The sequence below is a fragment of the Barbatula barbatula genome (genome assembly GCF_947034865.1).
Source record: "Barbatula barbatula genome assembly, chromosome: 4".
In the NCBI taxonomy this organism is placed as follows: domain Eukaryota; kingdom Metazoa; phylum Chordata; class Actinopteri; order Cypriniformes; family Nemacheilidae; genus Barbatula; species Barbatula barbatula.
In genome coordinates, this window is record NC_136768.1 from 7,834,501 (window position 1) to 7,855,933 (window position 21,433).

Here is a 21,433-nt window from a genome sequence, read left to right on the forward strand (position 1 = left end):
CCCACCCCTGGTAACTTGGCATGGGCTCTTGTGAATTCTGTGATGATGCCAGGCCATGCCGAACAGAACACAAAGGGAGTTCTGTGAAACGGCTTCATTCCTGCCCCCTGCTGTCAGGAGCTTTCTCTGTTACAGGGCCAGCATTAACACCTGAGCTCTTCGCTCAAAAACATCATCATCTCTGACCTCTTTGCTCCCTCGTTTGCTTTGCCGCGTCTGTCAAGCAATCTCTCGTTTTTGCCTTTATTATATAGTGTTTAGCATCCATATAATAGATACATGGCAATAGGAAAGATTTTAAAACACCCACAGGTAATACACCCCACTTATCAATTATCATAAAATAGACAACCTCTGTTAATTTAACCCACTGGTTGGAAAGGTTTAAGGTTAATTCAACCCTGGGTTGAAACACGTGTATGCATGTTGTTTTTGTGTAATGTAATGTTAACCAAAATTCCATCACATTGTGATACTTGTGGGTATTTTCTGCATAAGACTATTACTGGGTTGTTCAAGCATCTCATTAATGTTCAGGCTGACAAGGTGGATCATTTTCTCAATGCAAAAAATATTTTATACATTTTATTGTATTTGAATAGCTATTTGATAAGATACAATAAAAGGGAAGTCAAACTCACAGACTTCTCAACTGATGTTAATATTGTCAATACTACATGAACTGATACATTAGGATTCAAATGAGTCTTTGAAAGCACTAAACCTTTCGTTTTCTCTCTGTCTCTCTCTCTATTTTTATTCCCTAAGCATGACGCCACCGCCAGGTCACGCTGGTGGACACCTCAGCTCAGATTTGGAAATGACGTGGATCCTTCCACCCATTAAAGAGCCGTTTATGTGACAGTTGAGCTGGCTGGCATGGCATTTGGCCCATTGCGAGATCCCCGATCTCATCCAGCAATAACAACAATTCTGCAAGGTATTGTTTTACTCTCCCACCACAGCACAGCAGTACGCAGGTATGTTCAGCTGTCTCTACTTCTGCAGTGAGGACAGACGGGCTCATGTTGTCGCCGCACAGACAAACGGTTTCAACTGCCCCCGCCAATAAAATTATACCCCTTAATTCAAACCTCATTAGAGCATTTGTGAATACGTGCAATTGTCTACCAAGCTAATCTACAGTGACTGATGTGTAATAGTCAGTGCTGACTAAAAGTACACTGACACAGTTGCCGTTTAAAGGGATTGTACTCCCAAAAATGATGTTATGGGCTGTTATCATTTTCTCACTGTCATGACGTTCTAAACCTGTATGATGTAAGTCATTGTATGAAACAAAGTGCGATGTTTACACTCTTTCTGTCATCATTTACTCCTTATGTAATTTCATACCTGTATTAATGACTTTGTTCCGATGAACACAGAGAAAGATCTTTGGAAGAATGTTAGTCATTTTCAGTTCCAGGACATCATTGACTACAATAGTAGAAGGAATACAATGGTAGTCAAAGGTGCCCGAGAACTCTTTGTTTTCCTACATTCTTCAAAATATCTCATTATGTGTTCAACAGAACAAAAAAATAAAAAAATATTTCCGGCTATGGTAGTGGATGATGTCCCAGAACTGAAAGTTGCTAACGTTCTTCCAAATCTCTTTCTCTGTGTTCATTGGAACAAAGAAATGTATACAGGCTTGAAACAACCTGAGGGTGAGTAAATGATGACAGATTTTTCATTTTTGGATGAACTATCCCTTTAAGGTTAAGAGGGTTGGTTTTACAACATGGCTCCATAGAATGACGGAGCAGATCACAGCTTGAATGTGTTGTTTGTCTGTGACTTGATTTATGAGGAAAGGCTCTGACATGAGAAATTGACACTGTCTTTGACCGATGAAAGCTAGAGAGAGTGATATGCACCCTCCATCCGACTGTAGAATAAGACATGGGGTTTCCTTCACCCTTAACCTTATCTCTAGTCAAAGGCCACCTTTCCCTAACCAAGATATATATAGGTTTGTTATGTTTTTTCTATTGTTGTTTTCCTCAGAGATGCTATTTGTGTTGCGGTCATATGCAGCATTGGGTTATATCCCCTATCGTTTGATATTATTTATCACAGAGATCAAAGTTCAAGCAAACAGGAGCTCAAGATTCTCAGCATGATACGGTCATATAGTCACTAGATGAAAGATAGAAGGAATAGAGAGAGCGGGCGAGTGAGAGGAATGGGGATTAAAAGTCTGCTCATTCTGAACTATTCCCGGGGTCTGGAATTCAGTTCCCCGGGGGTCTAGTCCTATTCATCCCTCATCTTGCCTTTTAAAGCTTGGAGTCGGCGCTCCACGGCAACCCCAACCTCCTCTCCCCCATCAGCTGTTGCCTCAAATTTATGAGAACGATCATTTTTACAGACACTGTCACAAAGTCTAATAATCTGCCAGAAAAATCAGCCAAAATCAATATTAGGATTGATTGAATTTACTGTTCCTTTTTTTAAGCTTTAACAGTAACCACGTAGAAGCCGTTGTTCATTAACACTAAAGTTATTCTGTGCAACAAATAATGATTTTTAAAAACCTGCCATGTCCATTATTTGTCGTAAAAAACACATAGCTCCGCCCTTAACTCTCATCATTGGTTGATCTATTATTGTTATGTTGTTCTAGTCAGGATGCAAAGATATGCAGTATTCAGTTGTCAATCTATGACTAGCTCGGCTAATATATTGGGTCAAGACATTTTAATATAAAAAAATGATTGTTCTTTATTATCAGGTGATATTAAAGGGATAATTCACCCAAAAATGACAATTCTGTTGTCATTTACTCATCCTATTGTTTTTTCAAAGCCGTATGACTTTCTTTCTATCGCAGAACACAAAAGAAGATATTTTGGAGAAGGTCGGTACAGGGCGGGCACCCGTTCACTTCTGTTGTATGGATACAAAACCAATGCAAGTGAAGAGTTGCCAGTTAACAACATTCTTCCAAAAAATATGTTCTTTTGTGATCTGCGGAAGAATAAAAGTCACACAGGTTTAAAATGACATGAGGGTGACACGAGGGACAGAATTTTCAATTTTGGTTGAACTATCACTTTAACCACTGGTCTAGTGCATCTTCTTCAACGTTTTTGGGCATCTATGATATTTACACGGCCTGCTGACCGGGAACATTTGTGCACGTCTTCAAACCTTATACAGACATGGATTGCGCCACCTCGCTGTTTACGGCCATGTTTATGAGTATCATCAAAATAGCTGCCATAGCACCAGTCTCTCAAATCCCCTCATTCTACTCCATAATCCCCATTGTTCGGAGGTGGGTGCGAGTGCTGTCCTGAATGGATATGTTTGGAGGCGGATATAAAAAATATGAGTCATCCTCAGAGCATAGCTATATTTTACATTTAAATGCGTAGTTCACAAACAAACTCTCTCAAATAATCCGTTTTTAGTTTGATCCATGGTGCACATGCGCACAAATCTCTAGAACGTCTAGAGTTTTTTCTCTACTAACAAACAATGTACAAGCATACATGCAACACTGCGATAAATGTTTTCTGGATCCATCAATAAGGCATTTGGAAGCTGATCTCCACACATCTTCGTGTACTCAGCTCTGAAATATTTATCCATCAGTAGTCGTGATCTCAATACTCGCCGTCAGCATTGCATCATCCATCAGTGATGGCTCTGTCACTACAGTAAAGCCCGGCTTGTAACCCAGGGCCCGGTAAGCCAGCGCCATTCCATACCCAGAATCCCATATAGCTCAGCTGCCTGGGCTTAGCTCACCTTGACTACGTGCCATCCGTCATAGCAACGGTCATGACAATGTTTGCTTTTTTTTTAAAGTTGTACGGGTCACCTCATCATCATTCAACACAATGTCATTTCCAAAGTCGCTCGCAGAATTCCCTACCGTCTCTTGTGTCATGTGCATGGGTTACTTTGGTAGTACTTTGGTTTAAAGCAGCGGTAATTCTAGAGTAACGCAAGACTAAAAGAAAATCATGACCTATACATTGTTAAAGTACATTATTTCTCATGCAGATATATGTTTGACTAAAAACCCTGTAGTTCCTTTCTTTCTATAATGCAGTTTGTCATATGCAGTAGTTTCATCTTTGTGCAAAATGGTTTGCATAAATACGATTCAGACACAGATTAGACATTAAAACGTTCAAGCACAAACACGTTCAGCATTAAGTAACACAATGGGTTTGTTAGTAAACAAAAACCCTCTTCCTCAATAAGGGTTTTCTTTCGGCTTTTTATACAATCCTGAACTTGCGACAAAAAAAACCTACAAGGCAGTTCTCACACGTCTTCAGTGGCCAGCTTTTGATTCTCACCTTTCTTTGTGGGCTCAGGCATGTTGAGCCGTTCTTCGGTCGACCGGGTACCAGTCAGAAGGGTTCAGGGTTCAGGGTTCAATCCAGGCTGCCAGCCCTAGGTCACTGTTTCTATGTAAGGAGGGGGCGAGGTGAGGAACGATGCACCAGAGAGTGTGGAAGTATGTGAGGATGAGTTGAGGGCGATGCAGGAGCGTGAAGGAGAATGTAACAGATCTGGGGGTGATGAACAAATGGGGTTTATATACTGTAGCACTTGTCCTGGCCACTCCTCTAACTGTTTGATAACGTAGCCCAAAAACACGTATGACCCTCCTCCCTAACCTCCTGAAATCCTGGGGATTACATGCGGCTCGCTTTCCTCTAGTCTCCTCACCAGCTGGAGACAGACAGTATGAGGGACTTGAATATCAGTGGATAGGAGAGAAGGAAAATACATTTCAGAATGTGCCATTATAGAAAACTCTTGTTTTCAGATTAGGGGTTTATTAATTTGGATTTTCTTTTTACCAGTTATTAAGATTTTACCTTTGGATGCTCTTAATACGAAATATTTGGTAACCCTGCTTCTTGGAATAGCTTGTAGAGAAGCCATATCAACTTAAAAGTGATTTTTGCAGATCTAAACACACTGTCGCTTATATGAGGACAGATCAAGAGTATTGATGACTCATCCTGCACTCATGGGCGTGTCGAATTTCTCCAAGTTCTTTTATAAAATGTGCTCTAAATTTAGACCAAATAAATCCCCTGTCTTTCTCGAAATAGTTGCCACAATGCAGATTTCCTGTTTCCAAACTACATTCAATCCATTCAATGGGGTCTTTAACAGTGCTAAAGTGTTTGTAATGAACAGGCAGCCCTGCTAATGACATGTTAGGCAGTGTGACATGCTTTACTTCATCTGAACCTATTTCAAACAGCATCTCTTCAGTTCTTGTTGAATTATTATAGATGTGAAACCAGAATTTTTCAACTTAACTGGTCATACTGAAGTATGTATATACATATACATGTATTTAAAAATGTCATCTTAAATGTCAACAAAAAAATCAAATCAAATACACCAATACTTAACCCTTAACACAAACGCAACTGCCGTCTTTAGGACTCGTGTCAAAATTTGTCACAATATTCACTTTATTAATAAAATTCACTATTATGTTATATTCACTATAATGTTTTTTTATGTTATCATATGTTATTTTGTGGAGTTGTTATTACTTAATCACGATAAAAAAACACTGTTATCTGTTTTTGCAAACAAACCCTTCATATCACATGTATCAACATATGATATTGTTGTCACCCAGTGGTTTCAGGTTCTTTAAGCTCCTCGCTTTCATTTAAGAGCAGCTACGGGACTTTATGGAAAGAAAAAGGAAGCATTCATTTAACATTTATGCCACGTGTCAGAGATCAGTTTGATCCAGTGAAGGCCATGTGTGGTAAAATGATCAGGACTATAAATTCTGTTAAGATGTCTAAGCAATGCTTTTATAGTCCATAATTATACCACACTGAACTCTGACATTTGACGTAGATGTCATGGGAAGATGGTGGAACAGTTGCGTTGTTATTGTCCAGACTATAATTCCTCTGTTAACACTTAAATTCTTGCCATAAATCAGGTCTTGTGTCTTATCGACGTGACAACAATTCACACAGTGGGGCCATGAACCCTAATGGTTCTTAAGGGCTGCCTTTAAAATATTTTAACACAACATTTAGACATCACAATTCTTCACAAGTCCCTCGAGAGGAGAACATTCTATTTAAAGGAACAGTTCACCTCAAAATGAATGTTGGAGATACCATTGGTCCTTTCTGAAAAAATGTATTGATTAATTCTAAAGACCAAAGTTTTTTATACCAATGACCTTTAACCTCCCTTGGAGCCTGGATCATTCTGATCAAAATTGTCAAAACAGATTTCCAATTTAAGGTTTAAAAATCATTTGAGTTACAATTTGTAAATTATTTCCAAATACCAATTTATTATGAGATTAAAAATGAAGTAGATCATTTTTGTCTTGCCTTACGGTAAAACCACCTCTTAATATTAAACCATATTAAACTGCAAAGCTATAAATATTAGATGTCCGACACTGAACTCCTCCCAAACACTATTCTGCCAAAGACTGATGGGATAAAATGTCAACATCTCAAATGGTCGTATGGCACCATAACTTGTGGTCATATTACCTAAAGTATACCAAAGTAATTTCAGGCCGTTCTTGTTCTGAAAGACAGGATTTGGTCATCGGTCATTCAATCCATAACACACCGTACTTTAGAGGATTTAAATAATACCTTGTTTAGAATGGGAATTTTTCACAAGATAATATCACACCACAAATATGTGGATCAAAATGCTCTCTGAATGGCATGTGTATAATTATCTACATCGTCTATCTAAAATCTGCATGCGATGTCCCATACATGGCACCATTACCTGATTGCTTGATTTTTAATGATAATTTTTGGTCTTTATTAGTAGCAGATGCTCCATTGTAGCGTACTATTTATAAACTTGTGCTTACAGCCCTAAATGCAGGGTGTTGAGGAAGTATTATGTGGGCCTGTCACAAAGATCAGCCAAAACGATTTGGACCTCACTGGTGAGCAAGGGTTCATGTCGCCTAGGGGGATTTAGCTTTTGCAGTCAACATAAAAAGCTCAGACGAGAGTGTCACAGTGACATCTGCCGAGGGCCTTCACAAAAGCGCATGCACGCACAAACACACACACACACACACACACACCAACATACACTGTATACTGTGTACAGAACGAACATACACAGAGAAGAGCAGATATCTGTCAACATCTCATTAAGAGTCAGAGTCTTCTATAAACCACAAGTGTCCCCCTATGGAGCAGGGAATACTTCAGATGCAGTGATGCATTATGGGAAAGATAAATACTGGTTACACAAATAGATTTCACTTCTCCGTGGTCATAAAACACTGTGAGTGATATATAGATGTATTGTGTAGCCATGTCTGACTCTCTTTAAACAACATCCGGTCTGTTTCAGCGAGGTGCTGTCACCAACCTTGTGTTCAGCTTCTCTCTAGCCTTCAGTTTAAGCATTCTGCATGCTGGTAATCCAACAAAAATCTCTCAAGTAAGGCAGTGGCCCCAAATTTAGACAACTAAGCCACACTAGGAGGGGCATTGCTTTAAATGATTAAATATCAAATCATGCGAGCAGTTTTAAGGAGATCTGGCAACCCTGCACATGGCATTTGTATGGAAAAACTTTGTATGAAGTTTTTTAAGGTTGAAACAATAAAATAATGTGATGTTCCATTAGGGAAGACAGTATTTTGATGATTATATATCAAACCCAGCAGAAACATGTCAATGATTATGTGATAAGCTACCTGTTTACCACCATTGTAAAATTGAAGAACACATTTTATGAAATGACCGTGGGCCAGTGAAATAAGAGAATGGCACAAATGTAAAAAATGGGAAGAAAGGTGTTCTGAAGAAAGTTTGTCTGATAAAGGTCCTGTGTAGTTTGTTTGCAAATGCCACTTTGTTTTGATATTTAGTTATTTATAATCCAATGACATCATTTTTTAAGTTTCAGAAACAGGAATAAGACGAATATGTGTTTTTCTCATAAGCCTCCTTCAGTGAAAAACAGTGTCTGTGGTCGACCATAATAATAAATTCAGTGTGACATCATTGCCACCCGCTGGGGACAAATAAGATGTGCCGAAGGAAATATATATTTGTATGTGTTCTGAGCTTGTTCTGCTTTCTTTCTAAATCATTTATTTTCAAGTGCCAGTAAAGGAAAAAAATTATATGCTAAAGAAAATTCAATAAATAATACTGGTGGTTAAAATTTCTCCCAAATTTGAAAAGAACATATATATGAAGAAAGGCAAAACTGGAGTACTCTCTTAATTTTTCCACGGCTGTATATACAATACTTTATGAACATTATGAACGTAATGGTAACGACATCATCTTAAGCATCAAGCAATGTATTTCTTATTTATACAATAAATGTTTTAATTCATGTGTTGTAAAGGCATCAAGATGTCTATCATGCAAACACTACAAAATATACACACCTTTACAAATAAAGGTGCTACAAATGTTCTTCCCAGCAGTTCCATAGAGGAACCAGTCAGTCAAAGGTTCTTAAACTAACCATATCTTAGTTTTTATATTCTAAATAAACGTTTTTCACTATAAGAACCTTTTGTGAAAGAGGACGGTTCAGTGTATGTTAGTTGTTCTTTATGGACCATACAGTTTCTTCTATGGCATCATTTAGCACCTTTATTTTTATGAACGCATAATGTAATCAAAGGAACTGTAAATGTAAATTTATTAAGAATAGTTAATGAAAAATACATGACCATAGCTTAGTAGAACCCACAATCGATAGCAAAGCAGGAAAAAATAGAAACTTGTTTTAACCTTCTTCTGTTACCAAGTCACTTGAAAGTCATTAGAGTAGAAATGGATCACCACGTCACAATGGCGACGAATGTAGGCGTGTTGCTTTACCATATATTAGCTGTCATTTAGATGGAATTTAGCTTCATATGGAGCGTTCTTTATATCGCGTTGACTCTTTAAAGTTATAAGAGTAGCAACACTGAACTGGTAAGTCAGTTTCTTTTTCACTTTAATGATCTCCCCCGAGCGGGCGTAATTTCTTAGGGCACGGGACATTTTCTGGTAGGTCATGGGCATTCTGTTGCCCTTCCTTTGCCCCCAGAGCTCCGCAACCCGCTCCTTGTGCCTGGCTGAAAAGCGGAAAACTCCGGTCAAAGCTGGTACCCAGGACACACAGTGGGCCATGTTTGGGTCCTCCAGCACTTCAAACAAGAAGTGGAAAAGACGTAGCTTTTTCCCTGAAATCATAGAAACAATTGCAGTCAAACACTGTGTGTGTGCTGGGTGTTAGGTCGGGGCCTATGAAAACTATTTCCCTTAAAACACACACGCTCTTATTTAGATGCATAATTAAGATAAGCATCTCCCTATCGTTGTTTACATGAGACCGGAGAAAACGAGGGAGAGCTGTGATGCTATTGGACGGTTGTGACTGGAACGGGCCGCTCCCAAGCTGTAGTTCCTCTAGGTTAATTCACCACTTAGAGATAGCATCAGAATAAACCACAAAAGCAGAACTGACCTTTCTGTGCAGGTGTATTGCCGGCCAATGGTTTAGTAGTCTTTTCAGGTGTCGTATTTTGAGTTAAAGGTCTCTCTGGTCCCTTTAGGGCATTTAGAACTGGCCCATTGGAATCATGGGGAATGCCTAACGCCTGGTTGGTTCCAGCATCCAAAGAGCTGTTTGCTTTGATCTGGTAAAGACAGAAAAGTCCTTCGTAAAAAAATAGAAATCAAGGCATTAAAGCCACCAATATGTTGAAAACCATTGACTTGTTGGTGTACCTGCTGAGCCACAGGTGCAGAAAACTGCAGCTGGACCTTTTCTTGCTCTAATGCACAGCTGAAATTCTCCTCAGACGTGTCCACAACTTCAGTGGTCGACGTTGCACAAACATCCTTTGCTGGTGAAACATTACAAAAATAGTGTAAACTGTCTTGTTTGGGACTTAATTCTAAAGCTGATTTCTTACCATTGGGCCATAAGGATTTCCTTCCAGATTCCTGCCTGTAGTGCTCTTCAAGAAATTCCAGAATTACTTCCAAATCGGTCTGGTATTCCTGCGTACTGTTCTGATACGAAAACATGTGGTCCTTGCTGTTTTTTTCTTTATCGCTCAAGCGATAGGAACAGCGGCCCTCAAAAGTATTCAGATCCTGAAATCACATTTGAGAAGGTATGAAAGTCTTTGCATTATGACAAATGTCAAACCAGCAATCGTGTATTTTTAAAAGCATAAGATCAACTGCTAGGCAAAACACTTTAGATAACAACAACATGTAGTTTTCACTTATGACTTTTTTTATTTTCTCCACCATGAATATAGCCTTAGATGGTGGAATGGCGTAAAGAATGAAACAATAAATGAAATAAGAAATACGTTTTTCTTTTCTCCCTTTTTAAAAACACAAATTCCTTATTTCATAAATGCAATTTATTTACTTTCACAGACCAGGTAAACCGGATAATGTTGTTGCAAACAAAACAAGAACATGAACACCATACCAGGGTCAATGTGATACACATTCTTTGCTATTTGCTATAGGACACATTTGTGAACCCGATATGACTTGATCTATCCACCTGATCTTTCCTCTAAAAGTTTCCACCAGGGTAAAATGAAGTGCAAACACAACAAAGATAGAAAAGCACATTTAGTTTTGAGAAATGTCCAATATCATTTGTTTGCAAACACCACTTGATTTGACATTTTGCTATCCGATGCAACAAAATACTTAAATTTGAAGAATGGCTGTGAAAATTTCTTACCATGTTAGTGTTACGTATTTCCCGTTGCTCTTGTTTTATTGCCTTTGTATTCATTTGTAGCCAATAGACGAAATACAGACTTGACCAATACATTTAGTGCACTTTACCAACAAAACCTTCTTTGTGCAGTGTTGCAGACTCCCTTTATCAATAACAAGAGTCAGGGGAGTGAACAGGCCTATGATGTACGGCCACACATAAATTACCAGCGATCTTTAGACCCAGAACCCCCGTTTCTGTCGGTCCAAAGATACCCACACATCCCTCTAAAACACATCTGCTCCGTGCACCTTTACGAAACCAGTAACCACATCCTCATCACTGCTAGAGATAAAACGACCACAAGCATCTAACAATGACAGCCGGCCCACACAAACCCTGCACACATTGTGCTCTGAGGTTCAAGAACTTTGTGATTAAAAAATACAATGTGAGAAGCAACATTTAAACTATGAAATGAGTAATAAATAGGTTTGGGTGAGCCAAGTGTTTGTTGTATTAGCGTTTGATCTTTATCTTACAAAGAGGAAGGTATTTCAAGATCGGTTTGTAATATGACACACAAAGCAGTGGTACACAAGAGCAATTGTTAAATTAGATAAGAGCTCACTGCATTTGCAAAAAAATCAGGGTAGGCGTTTATACTGTGGCTTAGTGTATCTTTTATAGATAATTTAACAAGCAAATGAACTGGCGTTCTCAAGTTTTATTCGAGAGATAAAACAAACGATCTGTTTGAGTCTTTCATATAAACAGTTCTAGAGAAAAAGAGATCTGCATTACATTATACATTGTAATGTAGGCCAATTGCATCATTTTATAAGAATAAACCAGGACAAACTTAAAAGTTGACATGGCCATGCATTCTACATGAAATATCCAACAATGTGTATTTTTTTAATCTTTTTTATTTTATAGAAAGCACACAACATCACATTTTTTAAAGCAGAACATTTTTTCACAATATCATTTCGAAAATGTTTTACAGTTGACGGGCTTGGCATAATTTGTTTGTGTGCTCAGCTTGATATGTCATTTGATGGAATTCATTCATTTTTAAGTAACTCGGGTGTAAAAAATGCAATAAAAAAAGCATTTTCGTACAGTGATCACATATTTAAATAGGGACTGTAGAAAAAGAGAGTGTAACATATTTGAAGCATCATGAACTTTTAAAAAGAGACAGTAAACACTTTGAAGTATGGATTCAAAGTGATTGATGGTTTCATTGAGACGGAACGCTTGTTTTTGGGTCCTGATGCGTTGTCAAGACAGTGGCGAGGTCATAATCGCTCTGGTAAGAGTACTGGCTGTACCAGTAATGACAGTCAGGGACAGAAGAACTGTAGTACACATGCTCAGCAGACGTTTGCTGATGAAGGGCAAGATCTCTGGACGAAGGGCCCGAACTGTAGCCTGATGCTAAACTCAGTCTCTGCAGTATTGCCGGGTTAAATTGGTATGTGAGTTTGCGACGCACTTTCACGATCTCGCCCGTGCGGCTGTAGTTGCGGAGGGCACGTGCCATTTTCTGGTAGGTCATTGTTTTGCGATTGCCCTTGCGTTGACCCCAGCACTCGGCCAGTTTCTCTTTATTTTTCGAGATGAAGTGAAAGATGCCGCTGCCTCTGTCCGTCCACTGAATGGAGTCGCCCATGTTGTCGTTGTGGAGGGCCTCGTGCAGATACTCGTATAAGCGCAGCTTCTTGCGGCCTAATGAGGAAGATAAATGCATAATGAATCTTGTCGGTTAACGTGAACTATTACTGTAGAAATGCAAGCAGTAAAGATTAGTCAATTTCTATTGTGCCCTGCTGCCTTTCTACAGTGAAATCTGACTACTTTGGATGATGCCACCTAATGTAGTATAATTTTAATAATCACACAAAATTAGGATTCTTTTAGGTTATCTAAAAAATCACAGAAAACACACAATGCTAAAATATGACACTATACTAAATAAGGGTTAATTTGAATTCACAAGAAACATCCCAAATTACACTTATCAAATTAATGTGAAATGTGCAAATAACACATTGATGTCTTACCTTTACTGTGGCGCTGTGGTAAATTTGAGTAAAAGGCTGAAGGCTCAGTTGAACCCAGGGCACCTAGAGACACATCTGGCACAATGTGAGACCATGACTGCATATACAGGAAAAAGATTTTTAGTAACAAAACATAAGGATAAAAGCCTCACAACTTAATGACAATAAGCAATTGTAAGAGTTACATACTGAAGATTCATTCCAGTCATACGCAGGTCCTGGGGGCTCAAAATGAGGTGTGAACTGATAGTATGAGATGGCATGTCTACCAGATGACTGTTGACTTTCCAAATTCTCAAAATATTTGTTTTCTGCAAGAGCCATACAAGGAGAATGAACAATATAGGAGAAAAACAACAATACAATAATAATACAAAATATGATTGTGTAAATTATTATTATTATTATTATTAGTAGTAGTATTTTTTTGTGGTATTAACAACATTTATTGTCACAAAGTATATACATTGGTATAAACAAATTATTATATATGGAATATTTATATTTTTATGTTATGTTGTATTTGATCATATACCTGTGTCGTAGTGCAGAGAGTGGTGCTGAATTACATCAATGGCATCCTGAAAATCTTGATTGATGTCATTTTCAAGAGATCCCTGCAAGAAATCGACATACATCATTTCATATTTTATAGTAATATAAAATGTATTGTGTGAAACAATGGTATTTATATAAAAGACTATAATGTATGAAGTTATTATGGTTATTGTTGAAGAGACATATCCGTTTAATATTTAACATAATTATGCAAAAAATATACCTAAATTATTCACAACTCAAGGAAATGATAAAACATAAACTATACTAAGATTGAGTTAAAGTAATGACAACTCACCATTTTGGCACTTGAAAACTTAACACCGCATCTATGTGGAGATCAACAGGTAATGTCCTCTATGTCTCTATGTGATTTTAAGTGAACACATATATTGATGCAACTACCGTTTTACTGTCCAACTATGCAAGTGGCCTGTTATATACAGTGGTCCATTTAAATGTGCCACGTCAACATAACACGGCCCAGTCAATTTAGCATGATACACTTCTCTTTTTGGAAATATAGACCAGGTAGGGCTCTAATAGTCCCTCTTTTTTGATATCTCCATATCGCCATCCATTAGAAGCGAGCAAGAGGGAGATAGAGAGAGAGGATCCTAACCAGATGTTTATCCAGGAATCCTCCTTTGCGTTGGAATACATTTGCATTTCTGGTCAGAAGTTGTTAACGGCACTTTAGTTTATTGTCCTGTAAAGATGTATTGAGAGGCCCCAAACAATAACTGCTCTGATAATCACAGCAAGAATGACAACAAGCTTAAGGAATTCTGGGAAATCCAACGAGTGTTTGGAAAAACTGCATATTTTCATAGGGACTTTCTTATCTTGAAATCGAATACATATCTAACCTATCAGGTGTTGTGCAAAACGACCATTTCCTACTTCTGGTCAATAAACATTTATGTCAGCGTGAATGTTAAATAAAGAGACAAACGATCTTGTATCTTTGTATTTTTACATAAACCACACGCTGAATGCTATTCATATAAATATCTCGTAAAACGAATACCTCTTGCACACTTGTTTTGTTCTGAGCTCATAAAACAACAGTTAATTCATTTCATGTCCTTTTGACTCGAGTTTTAAATATCAACCGACTGACTCACGTAGTTCCCCTTTCAGGTCTGCAGAGAATGAAAGTAAAGAGCTTTACTGATAATAGAACGAGGTCAATTTTATGGCTCTCTGGCGCCCCGGCAGATTGAGGTAATTGCTCCGTTCTGGTGCATAATCGATACAACAGCAGTGTACTCGATGTTAAATATCTTACACTTTGTAAACAATTCATCTCACTGACGGTAGTTTCTCTCTTTATTTCATTGTTGTCCCTGGCAACCGATCTTCTGCACTTCTCTCTTGCAGCGCCATGCAGTCGCTTTCTTCTCAAGTAACGAAATCATTACAATTCCAATCAAATGCCATTTATTTCATAAATATTATATGCAGTATCCACTTCACATTTAGGTTCTGATCAACCTTTCTTGATTTCATTTGTAATATACATTATTGGTCAGATGTGTTCTATTATGACGCACATTGTGTAATAAACAAATTAAATGTACATACAGTACATTGCCACCACTGTATGTTTATTCTGTCTGTACTTTAAAGCTCCATCTATGTTATGGTGAATAGGTCATGTTTAACATTTTTTTTTAATTGGTGAATACATATTAATAAGCTCTGAATGTATTATTATTATTATTTTACAAAAGTTTTCCATAGCAAATGTGGGCATACTTGTTTACTGGCTGCTTTGAAAGATTTAACTGGTTATTGTTAGTGTCAGTGACTGTTTTTTGTACATATTATTAAACAAAAAAGTATGTTTGTTAAAAATAAAAAGGGAAATGAACATGTAAATATTGAATATATTATATGAATAAAGACTATAAATAGGATCATAAGATCTTGTAAAAACAAAGAGTCTGTGGTACTTTAGATATTGTTTTTTACACATCTCTCTCTCTCTCTCTCTCTCTCTCTCTCTCTCTCTTTCTCTCTCTCTCTCTCTCTCTCTTTCTCTGTTTATGTCCATTTTTGAGTTGATAGGTTTCACGCCTGCCAATGTATTTACATTTGCTGGCAATGCAGTCGCGAAGGCTTTATCTTTTCAAACAAAGAGCTGCCTTCCTTCCCCTTCTCCTCAACTCCTATTCAAAAGGACCATTAATACCAAACCCAATGAGGGAAGGGCCGCCTAACCACAATATAGCTCCTATTCAACTTCTTTATTTACTGGCATTCAATCAAAATACAAGAAGTTCCCAAAGCGCCCGGACATGTAAACATATCAGTCAAGCTGTCTGAAAAATTTACTGATTCTGGGTAGGAAAACAATTGGTCCTGTAATTATTGGGCTTGGTCTGTTTCCTTTGCATATTTTATGGCTAACCTGTGGTGTCTTTCCGAATGGAGGAGGCTGTCATCGGAGTCATGCATCCATTTTTCTTTTGATTTCACATGCAAATGAGTTACGGTTCTTTAAATGATTATTTTGCAGTTAAAATGAATGTACTCTAGGTTTTCTGATAACTACACAGTTATTTCTGATGCATGTTTCATCATTACATAACCGGATTTGATGGTATATCTTACCAAAATGTTACTCCATTTCATATTCATCTTCTTCTGATAGATCAAGTTTGTTTTATATTCCTAACTGATTTTCCAAACGTCCGAAATCCTTGCCTTAAACTGGACTTCACGTCTCTGGAACTTCCCAGTTCACCTATCCTAATGGTGAGTTTCTTGTACCAGTCACTTTCTAACCACCACAAACCCAGTGTTTTAACTTATTAAATACCTACAGTCTTGGGGGCCTGTTATGTATTGAAATATTTCCTCTTGTGATGACACAGACAAATTTCTCTTCTGAGCGCATTTCGTAAATACGTTAACTCCTTCGGCAAAGAAGTGAAAACGAGATGACATCTTTGTCTTGTGAGAGCCACTGTAGTGCTTTGAAAAGGAGGGGTGGAGTGAGCCGTTGGTTGCAATTTGCAACCTCATCACTAGATGCCGCTAAAATGTCCTAATCTATCCTATAAATAAGACACTGCAGATAATGTACTGTAACTAAATGTTTGTCTGAATTGTAAATTTAAAGCAGATTGGCCGATTGTAATAATGACTGGTAATGTTGTACGTTGATGTTTTACATTTGCATATCAATAAACGTATATTTGTTTATGATGGAATCAACTGCTTAGTTTTAGGCTTGGTATATATAGTGTTTGTTTGCGTGGAAAAACAAGTGTACATTCAGTAGTAACAAATAACAACATTTTAACACAATGCAGATTTTATGAAAACAAAACATTACAGAACAAAGTGACAGAGACTGAAAACAAGGAAACAGATCTGCATCAATAACAGGTGCTTGTTCTAATATTGCATGACATTTTAAAGCTTTAACACGAGGTAATTGTTGTAACAAATGGCACAGAAAGTGTGTAAGGTTTAGCTCCGTGACAAATGTTTAAAAGAATTGACAAACCAGCCTTGTTCTTTTCAACAAAACAAATGAAGCCATGTTCACGGAATTATAAGGAGTGTCGAATATTTGGGTTTAACCTGAATGAATGTTTAAACATGGCTTGTTCTCATGTCATTTACAAAGTGGCCTCGGGTAACTGTCCCAAAATCAACTTACATGGAAATTAAACATGATACCAAAGCTGATACAAAAGAGCAACCATTTTACGGCATTTAATTTGATCCTACCGTTGCTCTTTTTACCAGGAAAACCCTACAGCTAACAATATCCCCAAACAGCAATGATATTGCGATAATTATTGCACATGCAGGGTATTTCCCCTTTACAAGAGCACCAGCTTGCTTGGGTGTCATGTTAGCTGAGATGGAAGATATACAAATTGATGAAGATATTTGCTTGTTAAGAACATTACAGTATACAACAACTGCAAGTAAAGAGATTGCTATCAACATTGTGCAATATTAAGCAACGATTCAGTCAAACCAAACACACACTTTCAATATGGAAACGAACATACACGTTTGCGGAGTTGTAAAGCTCAGGATACAATACAATCATGTCTTTGAAAGGGCCCCAAATTTTAACCAACATGAAAGATGTATGAATTTAATTTGAACTGAATTCTAAATCCTTCATACAAATTATGGAGAATTTAAAAGAGTTATTAATAACCAGATTAAAGTGCAATTTTAACCGCAGGTCTTTGTATTCGCAATGTTGAAAACTAAATATTTGTGTTTATCATGAATATATTGTGTATGTAATTAAGCATGCATTCTGGTTATTAAGTTCGATTGAGGTTTTCTGAACTATGAAGGTGTGCGATTCTTGTCAAAGACTTTACAGCGGTAATAAACACCCAAAACAAACAAAAACAGAATTATTTTTAACACAGCACACATGCTTCGTTTCCCAATTTAGGTTTGAACTCAGGAGCAGTCGGTGTACGTAGTAACCATGTTGCCCCTTCGTTCTGTGACGGTCCTACAACGCGGTCTTCCAGAACTGTGAAACTTGCTCTGAGTCCTTGTTTGGTGTCCATCAAACGAAAACATTCTTTCCATGTCCTCAAACATATCATCAAACATACCGCCACCAAAAGAGCTTTGAAAGTGTCTGCTGTGCCTGCTCTCTGTCTCCTCCCGAGCTTGAAAGTGGCTCTCGAAATGTCTCTTATTGTGGGATTGAGAATCGTGTCCAAAAACGTCAAAGCCTTTGAACATATCGTCAAAATGAAAGCTGAATGGTTGACGGAAGTGGTCGCCGCCTCCTCTCGTGCCTTTTCCGGAGAATGGACCGCTCCTCATCTGATCATACTCCTGCCTTCGCTTGTCATCTGATAATGTTTCGTATGCTGTAAATAAACAACAAAATCAGATGTTTGAACGATTTTGTCTGACCATTCGAATGGAATGTGGAGCATCACATGACTGTCACATAAGTGTTTAGAAAGGTGTGTCGTGAATGGCCTTTTTGACGTCACTGACAGGGAACTCACCCTCAGCAATCTCTCTGAACTTTGCCTCAGCGTCTGGGCCTTTGTTTTTGTCGGGGTGATACTTCATGGCTAATTTGTGGAAAGCTTTTTTGATCTGACGGTCTGATGCGTCTTTGGGTACGCCCAGTATCTCATAGTAATCTTTGTCAGCCAGAATCAGCTCTGCGATGAGCAGAACGCACACAGCAGTTAACACCACATGAGCTGTCGCCATATCTGCTGTCAGACCTGTAAACAGGAAGGAAATGGTGTTCACACTTCATTTGTGGTGTTTGTGAGAAGGCCTGCCACAAAAGGCTGTCATTAAACATCAGAAAAAGTTGAAAAAGCTAACGTTAGCTGTTTTCACAAAATTTGTCTCGGGTGTTATTCAACTGGAATAATATAAATATAGACACATGAATGATATGAGAGGCTAAGAGTACAGAACTCCAAAGTAGTCCGTCTGTCTATCTCAGACTTTCCAATGATGTCTCGTTGCGCTTCAGCAAAAAAGTGAAATATTAAATTAAAGGTTTTGCTTGCCCATGTGGGTAGCTTTGTAGATAATATCTGTCATTAAAGTCCAAACTAGAAAAATAAAAAAGATGATCATTTCATACGTTAGGCAAGACATGAAACTTAAAGACTTCAGTTATTCTAGAACAAATCTGAGCAGGTCAGTTACAAAACGAACTGCACTAAGAAATTGATTAGCGTTTTAAACGTAATAAAACATCGATCTTATTACAACCTAAACATTAACGTTATATGTTTACTTACCCTTGACTAGCAAGCGATGGTCTTTCTCCAGACGTTACATCAACACACGACCAGTTGACCGCTTTTCTAAGCGAGCTTTCTGACAGCGCAAAAGTCAATGTACCACGACTCGCAACGCGATTGGTCGAATTCGGCGAGGAATGACTTGAAGCGGTTCGATTGGTCCAGATGGGCGAGCACATGGCACGCTGTTCCCCGCGTCACTTCCTGATGCTGTAGGCGGAAGTTTTGTCAATGAGTGAGTGAATTGACAGCTCGCGTGGAACGATGCTGCGCTTTGAAACTTTAAAAACAGAGGAACACGAAAGAATAAGACTATATTTGTGTCTGAACCCGCTTAATGATCCTGAAGAATGAGATTTCAGCGTTTGGACCAGATGGACTATTTAGATAAATTACCTTGAACAGTTTCAGAATTAAGAAATTTCCAGCACAAGCACGTGTTTGCATAATGCATTTGTCTGTTACTTAAATTCTACACTATATTGCCAAAAGTATGTGGAGACACAGACACACACACACACATTTACTCATTCTCATGTTATTCCAAACCCGCATTAACACAACACTTAAACAGAAATGCTTGCTTCCAATTTTACAGCAACAGAATGGGCAGTGCAGGGCCCTTGTCTTCATTCTGACAATTTCCCTGTGCACAATACGAGTTTTGTAAAGAAATAGTTGTCTCTGAAACTTCACTGGCCCACCTTTTGTTGTATGTTGATATGTCATACAGGAGCTATAATACAATAGGTGCTAATACTAGTTTTAACAAATGTTAGAACAATACCTGTTGAGAGAAAGAGAAAGGTGTTTTTTTCTCATTTGTCTGTCAAGTATTCACAGAAGAGATGGATTTAAAGTAGTTTTTTTATGTTGTGAGAGATGTGGTTGACCGGACTGAGTTAGGAGGAATGAGTAAAAGTAATGACAAGACTAATTCCAAATTGTACAACGCCAACAGTCAGCTCATTGGTTCATCCACTCCACCCTGAAACTGCGACAACATGCTGTACAAAGGTGAGGTCTTTAGAATGTGTTTTACATTTAACGGGCACAGCCTTCATTGCTGATGAGATAAGGTGGTCCATATTTATGCAGAATATATACAATGTTAAGGGCTATTGCCCCTGAAATGTATCTGAATTGGCAGCTTTGACCACATAATTGCCAGTTAGTCGCTGTGTACTTTGATGCTGATATATTGAATTTTAAAATCTACAATTTTTCTAAAATTATATCTTACAATGCTTGTATTTTGTACATTTCCTGACACCATATTATATTTGATAAGGTTAACAGAACGCTGTGATTGTCTTTTTTGCCTCTTCCAAGATCCCACAGCTGCAATGGTCTGTACCATTTATTGTTTTAATCTCATTTACTAGCAACTGTCTTGGACACAGTGAGCCTTAGGCTTTCATTTGCTTCCGTTTGAGTTGGTGCACTGAAAAGGCAAACCATCTTGGTTATACCGTATCGCTTGGTTGTCACACAAAGGTTACATGCTTTCTTTCAGTCATAAAGCCTTGCTATTGAGTATCATTTCTATGAAAAATATAGTCATTAATGTGATAGGAATGTCACTAAAAACCTTAAATGAATAGTCTGGGTGGCTTGGTTAGGTAATATTCGCTTTATTTAAGGATTCAAACAGATTTTAGGAAATGTGTGAAGGCATCGTGTAAACAGTGACTTTCACAGCACACAGGCTTTGAACTGCAATGAAATTTGTAGCCTGAGTGCAAATCAGTTTGACACAATCACTACAATATGACAAGCACCACATAGAATTTAAGTCCCTTAGAGGCTTTAGTAAATTCAATAATTTGCCTTTTCAGAAGGGAATTATAAACACATGAATTTAATAACTTTAATAATTACGCACGTTACTCTACAGTGACATATTTAGCTTCTTCAGTGGCTGCAAAAAAATAACAAAGACATTTTAAATATCGTTGTATATACAATTTCTGAAATAATTATGCATTTTTTTTAAATAAATAAATGGACTTATAATACTGTGAGCCAGTATAGACTCAAAGACACAAAAGAGAAACAAGACTGCGTTATTTAAAGTATCTGTGTGGCACAGTCACTTAGAAGTTAAAGCATCTCCATCACACAGATCTCAGTACCAGTAGAAATTATGTATTTAAATCTGTAATTAAAACAAATGTGTTAAACCACATTTAACTGTATACGCAATTGCACCGTAGGTCACGTTTGGCAACTCTATAGAAATGACTGTGCACATAAAGCTGGGAGGCGTCTCGACTGATGATAGCGGCTGATGTCTTTGCAGGT

At 37.8% G+C, this 21,433-nt stretch overlaps 4 protein-coding genes across 6 annotated transcripts in view; all 4 read right to left on the bottom strand.

Moving 5' to 3' along the window:
* mybpc1 (myosin binding protein C1) overlaps positions 1–4,540 on the bottom strand; it is a 28,713-nt gene extending 24,173 nt beyond the window's left edge. For both annotated transcript variants that reach the window (XM_079454211.1, XM_079454212.1), the window contains exon 1: positions 4,294–4,540. The gene's annotated coding sequence lies outside the window, so the exon portion shown is untranslated. The remainder of the gene's footprint in view (positions 1–4,293) is intronic.
* Positions 4,541–8,339: 3,799 nt separating this feature from the next.
* On the bottom strand, positions 8,340–10,894 carry spi2 (Spi-2 proto-oncogene). Of its 2 annotated transcripts, XM_079453997.1 has the most exons (5): positions 10,741–10,894; positions 9,944–10,127; positions 9,756–9,874; positions 9,493–9,664; positions 8,661–9,208 (listed from the first exon to the last, which is right to left on the bottom strand). In XM_079453997.1, the coding sequence occupies exons 1-5, from the start codon at positions 10,831–10,833 to the stop codon at positions 8,865–8,867; spliced, it is 912 nt and encodes a 303-aa protein (XP_079310123.1). In that variant the 5' UTR covers positions 10,834–10,894; the 3' UTR covers positions 8,661–8,864. The 2 variants fall into 2 exon arrangements, with proteins under 2 accessions (XP_079310122.1, XP_079310123.1); XM_079453996.1 differs by having other exon boundaries at positions 8,340–9,208; positions 9,756–10,127; positions 10,741–10,893.
* Positions 10,895–11,432: 538 nt separating this feature from the next.
* On the bottom strand, positions 11,433–13,760 carry spic (Spi-C transcription factor (Spi-1/PU.1 related)). Its single transcript, XM_079454158.1, has 5 exons — positions 13,645–13,760; positions 13,324–13,405; positions 12,978–13,099; positions 12,789–12,885; positions 11,433–12,453 (listed from the first exon to the last, which is right to left on the bottom strand). The coding sequence occupies exons 1-5, from the start codon at positions 13,645–13,647 to the stop codon at positions 11,966–11,968; spliced, it is 792 nt and encodes a 263-aa protein (XP_079310284.1). The 5' UTR covers positions 13,648–13,760; the 3' UTR covers positions 11,433–11,965.
* A 2,713-nt stretch (positions 13,761–16,473) lies between these two features.
* dnajb9b (DnaJ heat shock protein family (Hsp40) member B9b) lies at positions 16,474–19,385 on the bottom strand. The gene is made up of 3 exons (XM_079454859.1): positions 19,127–19,385; positions 18,365–18,592; positions 16,474–18,220 (listed from the first exon to the last, which is right to left on the bottom strand). Exons 2-3 carry the CDS (start codon positions 18,576–18,578, stop codon positions 17,796–17,798), a joined length of 639 nt encoding a protein of 212 aa, XP_079310985.1. The 5' UTR covers positions 18,579–18,592; positions 19,127–19,385; the 3' UTR covers positions 16,474–17,795.
* Positions 19,386–21,433: the final 2,048 nt, after the last annotated feature.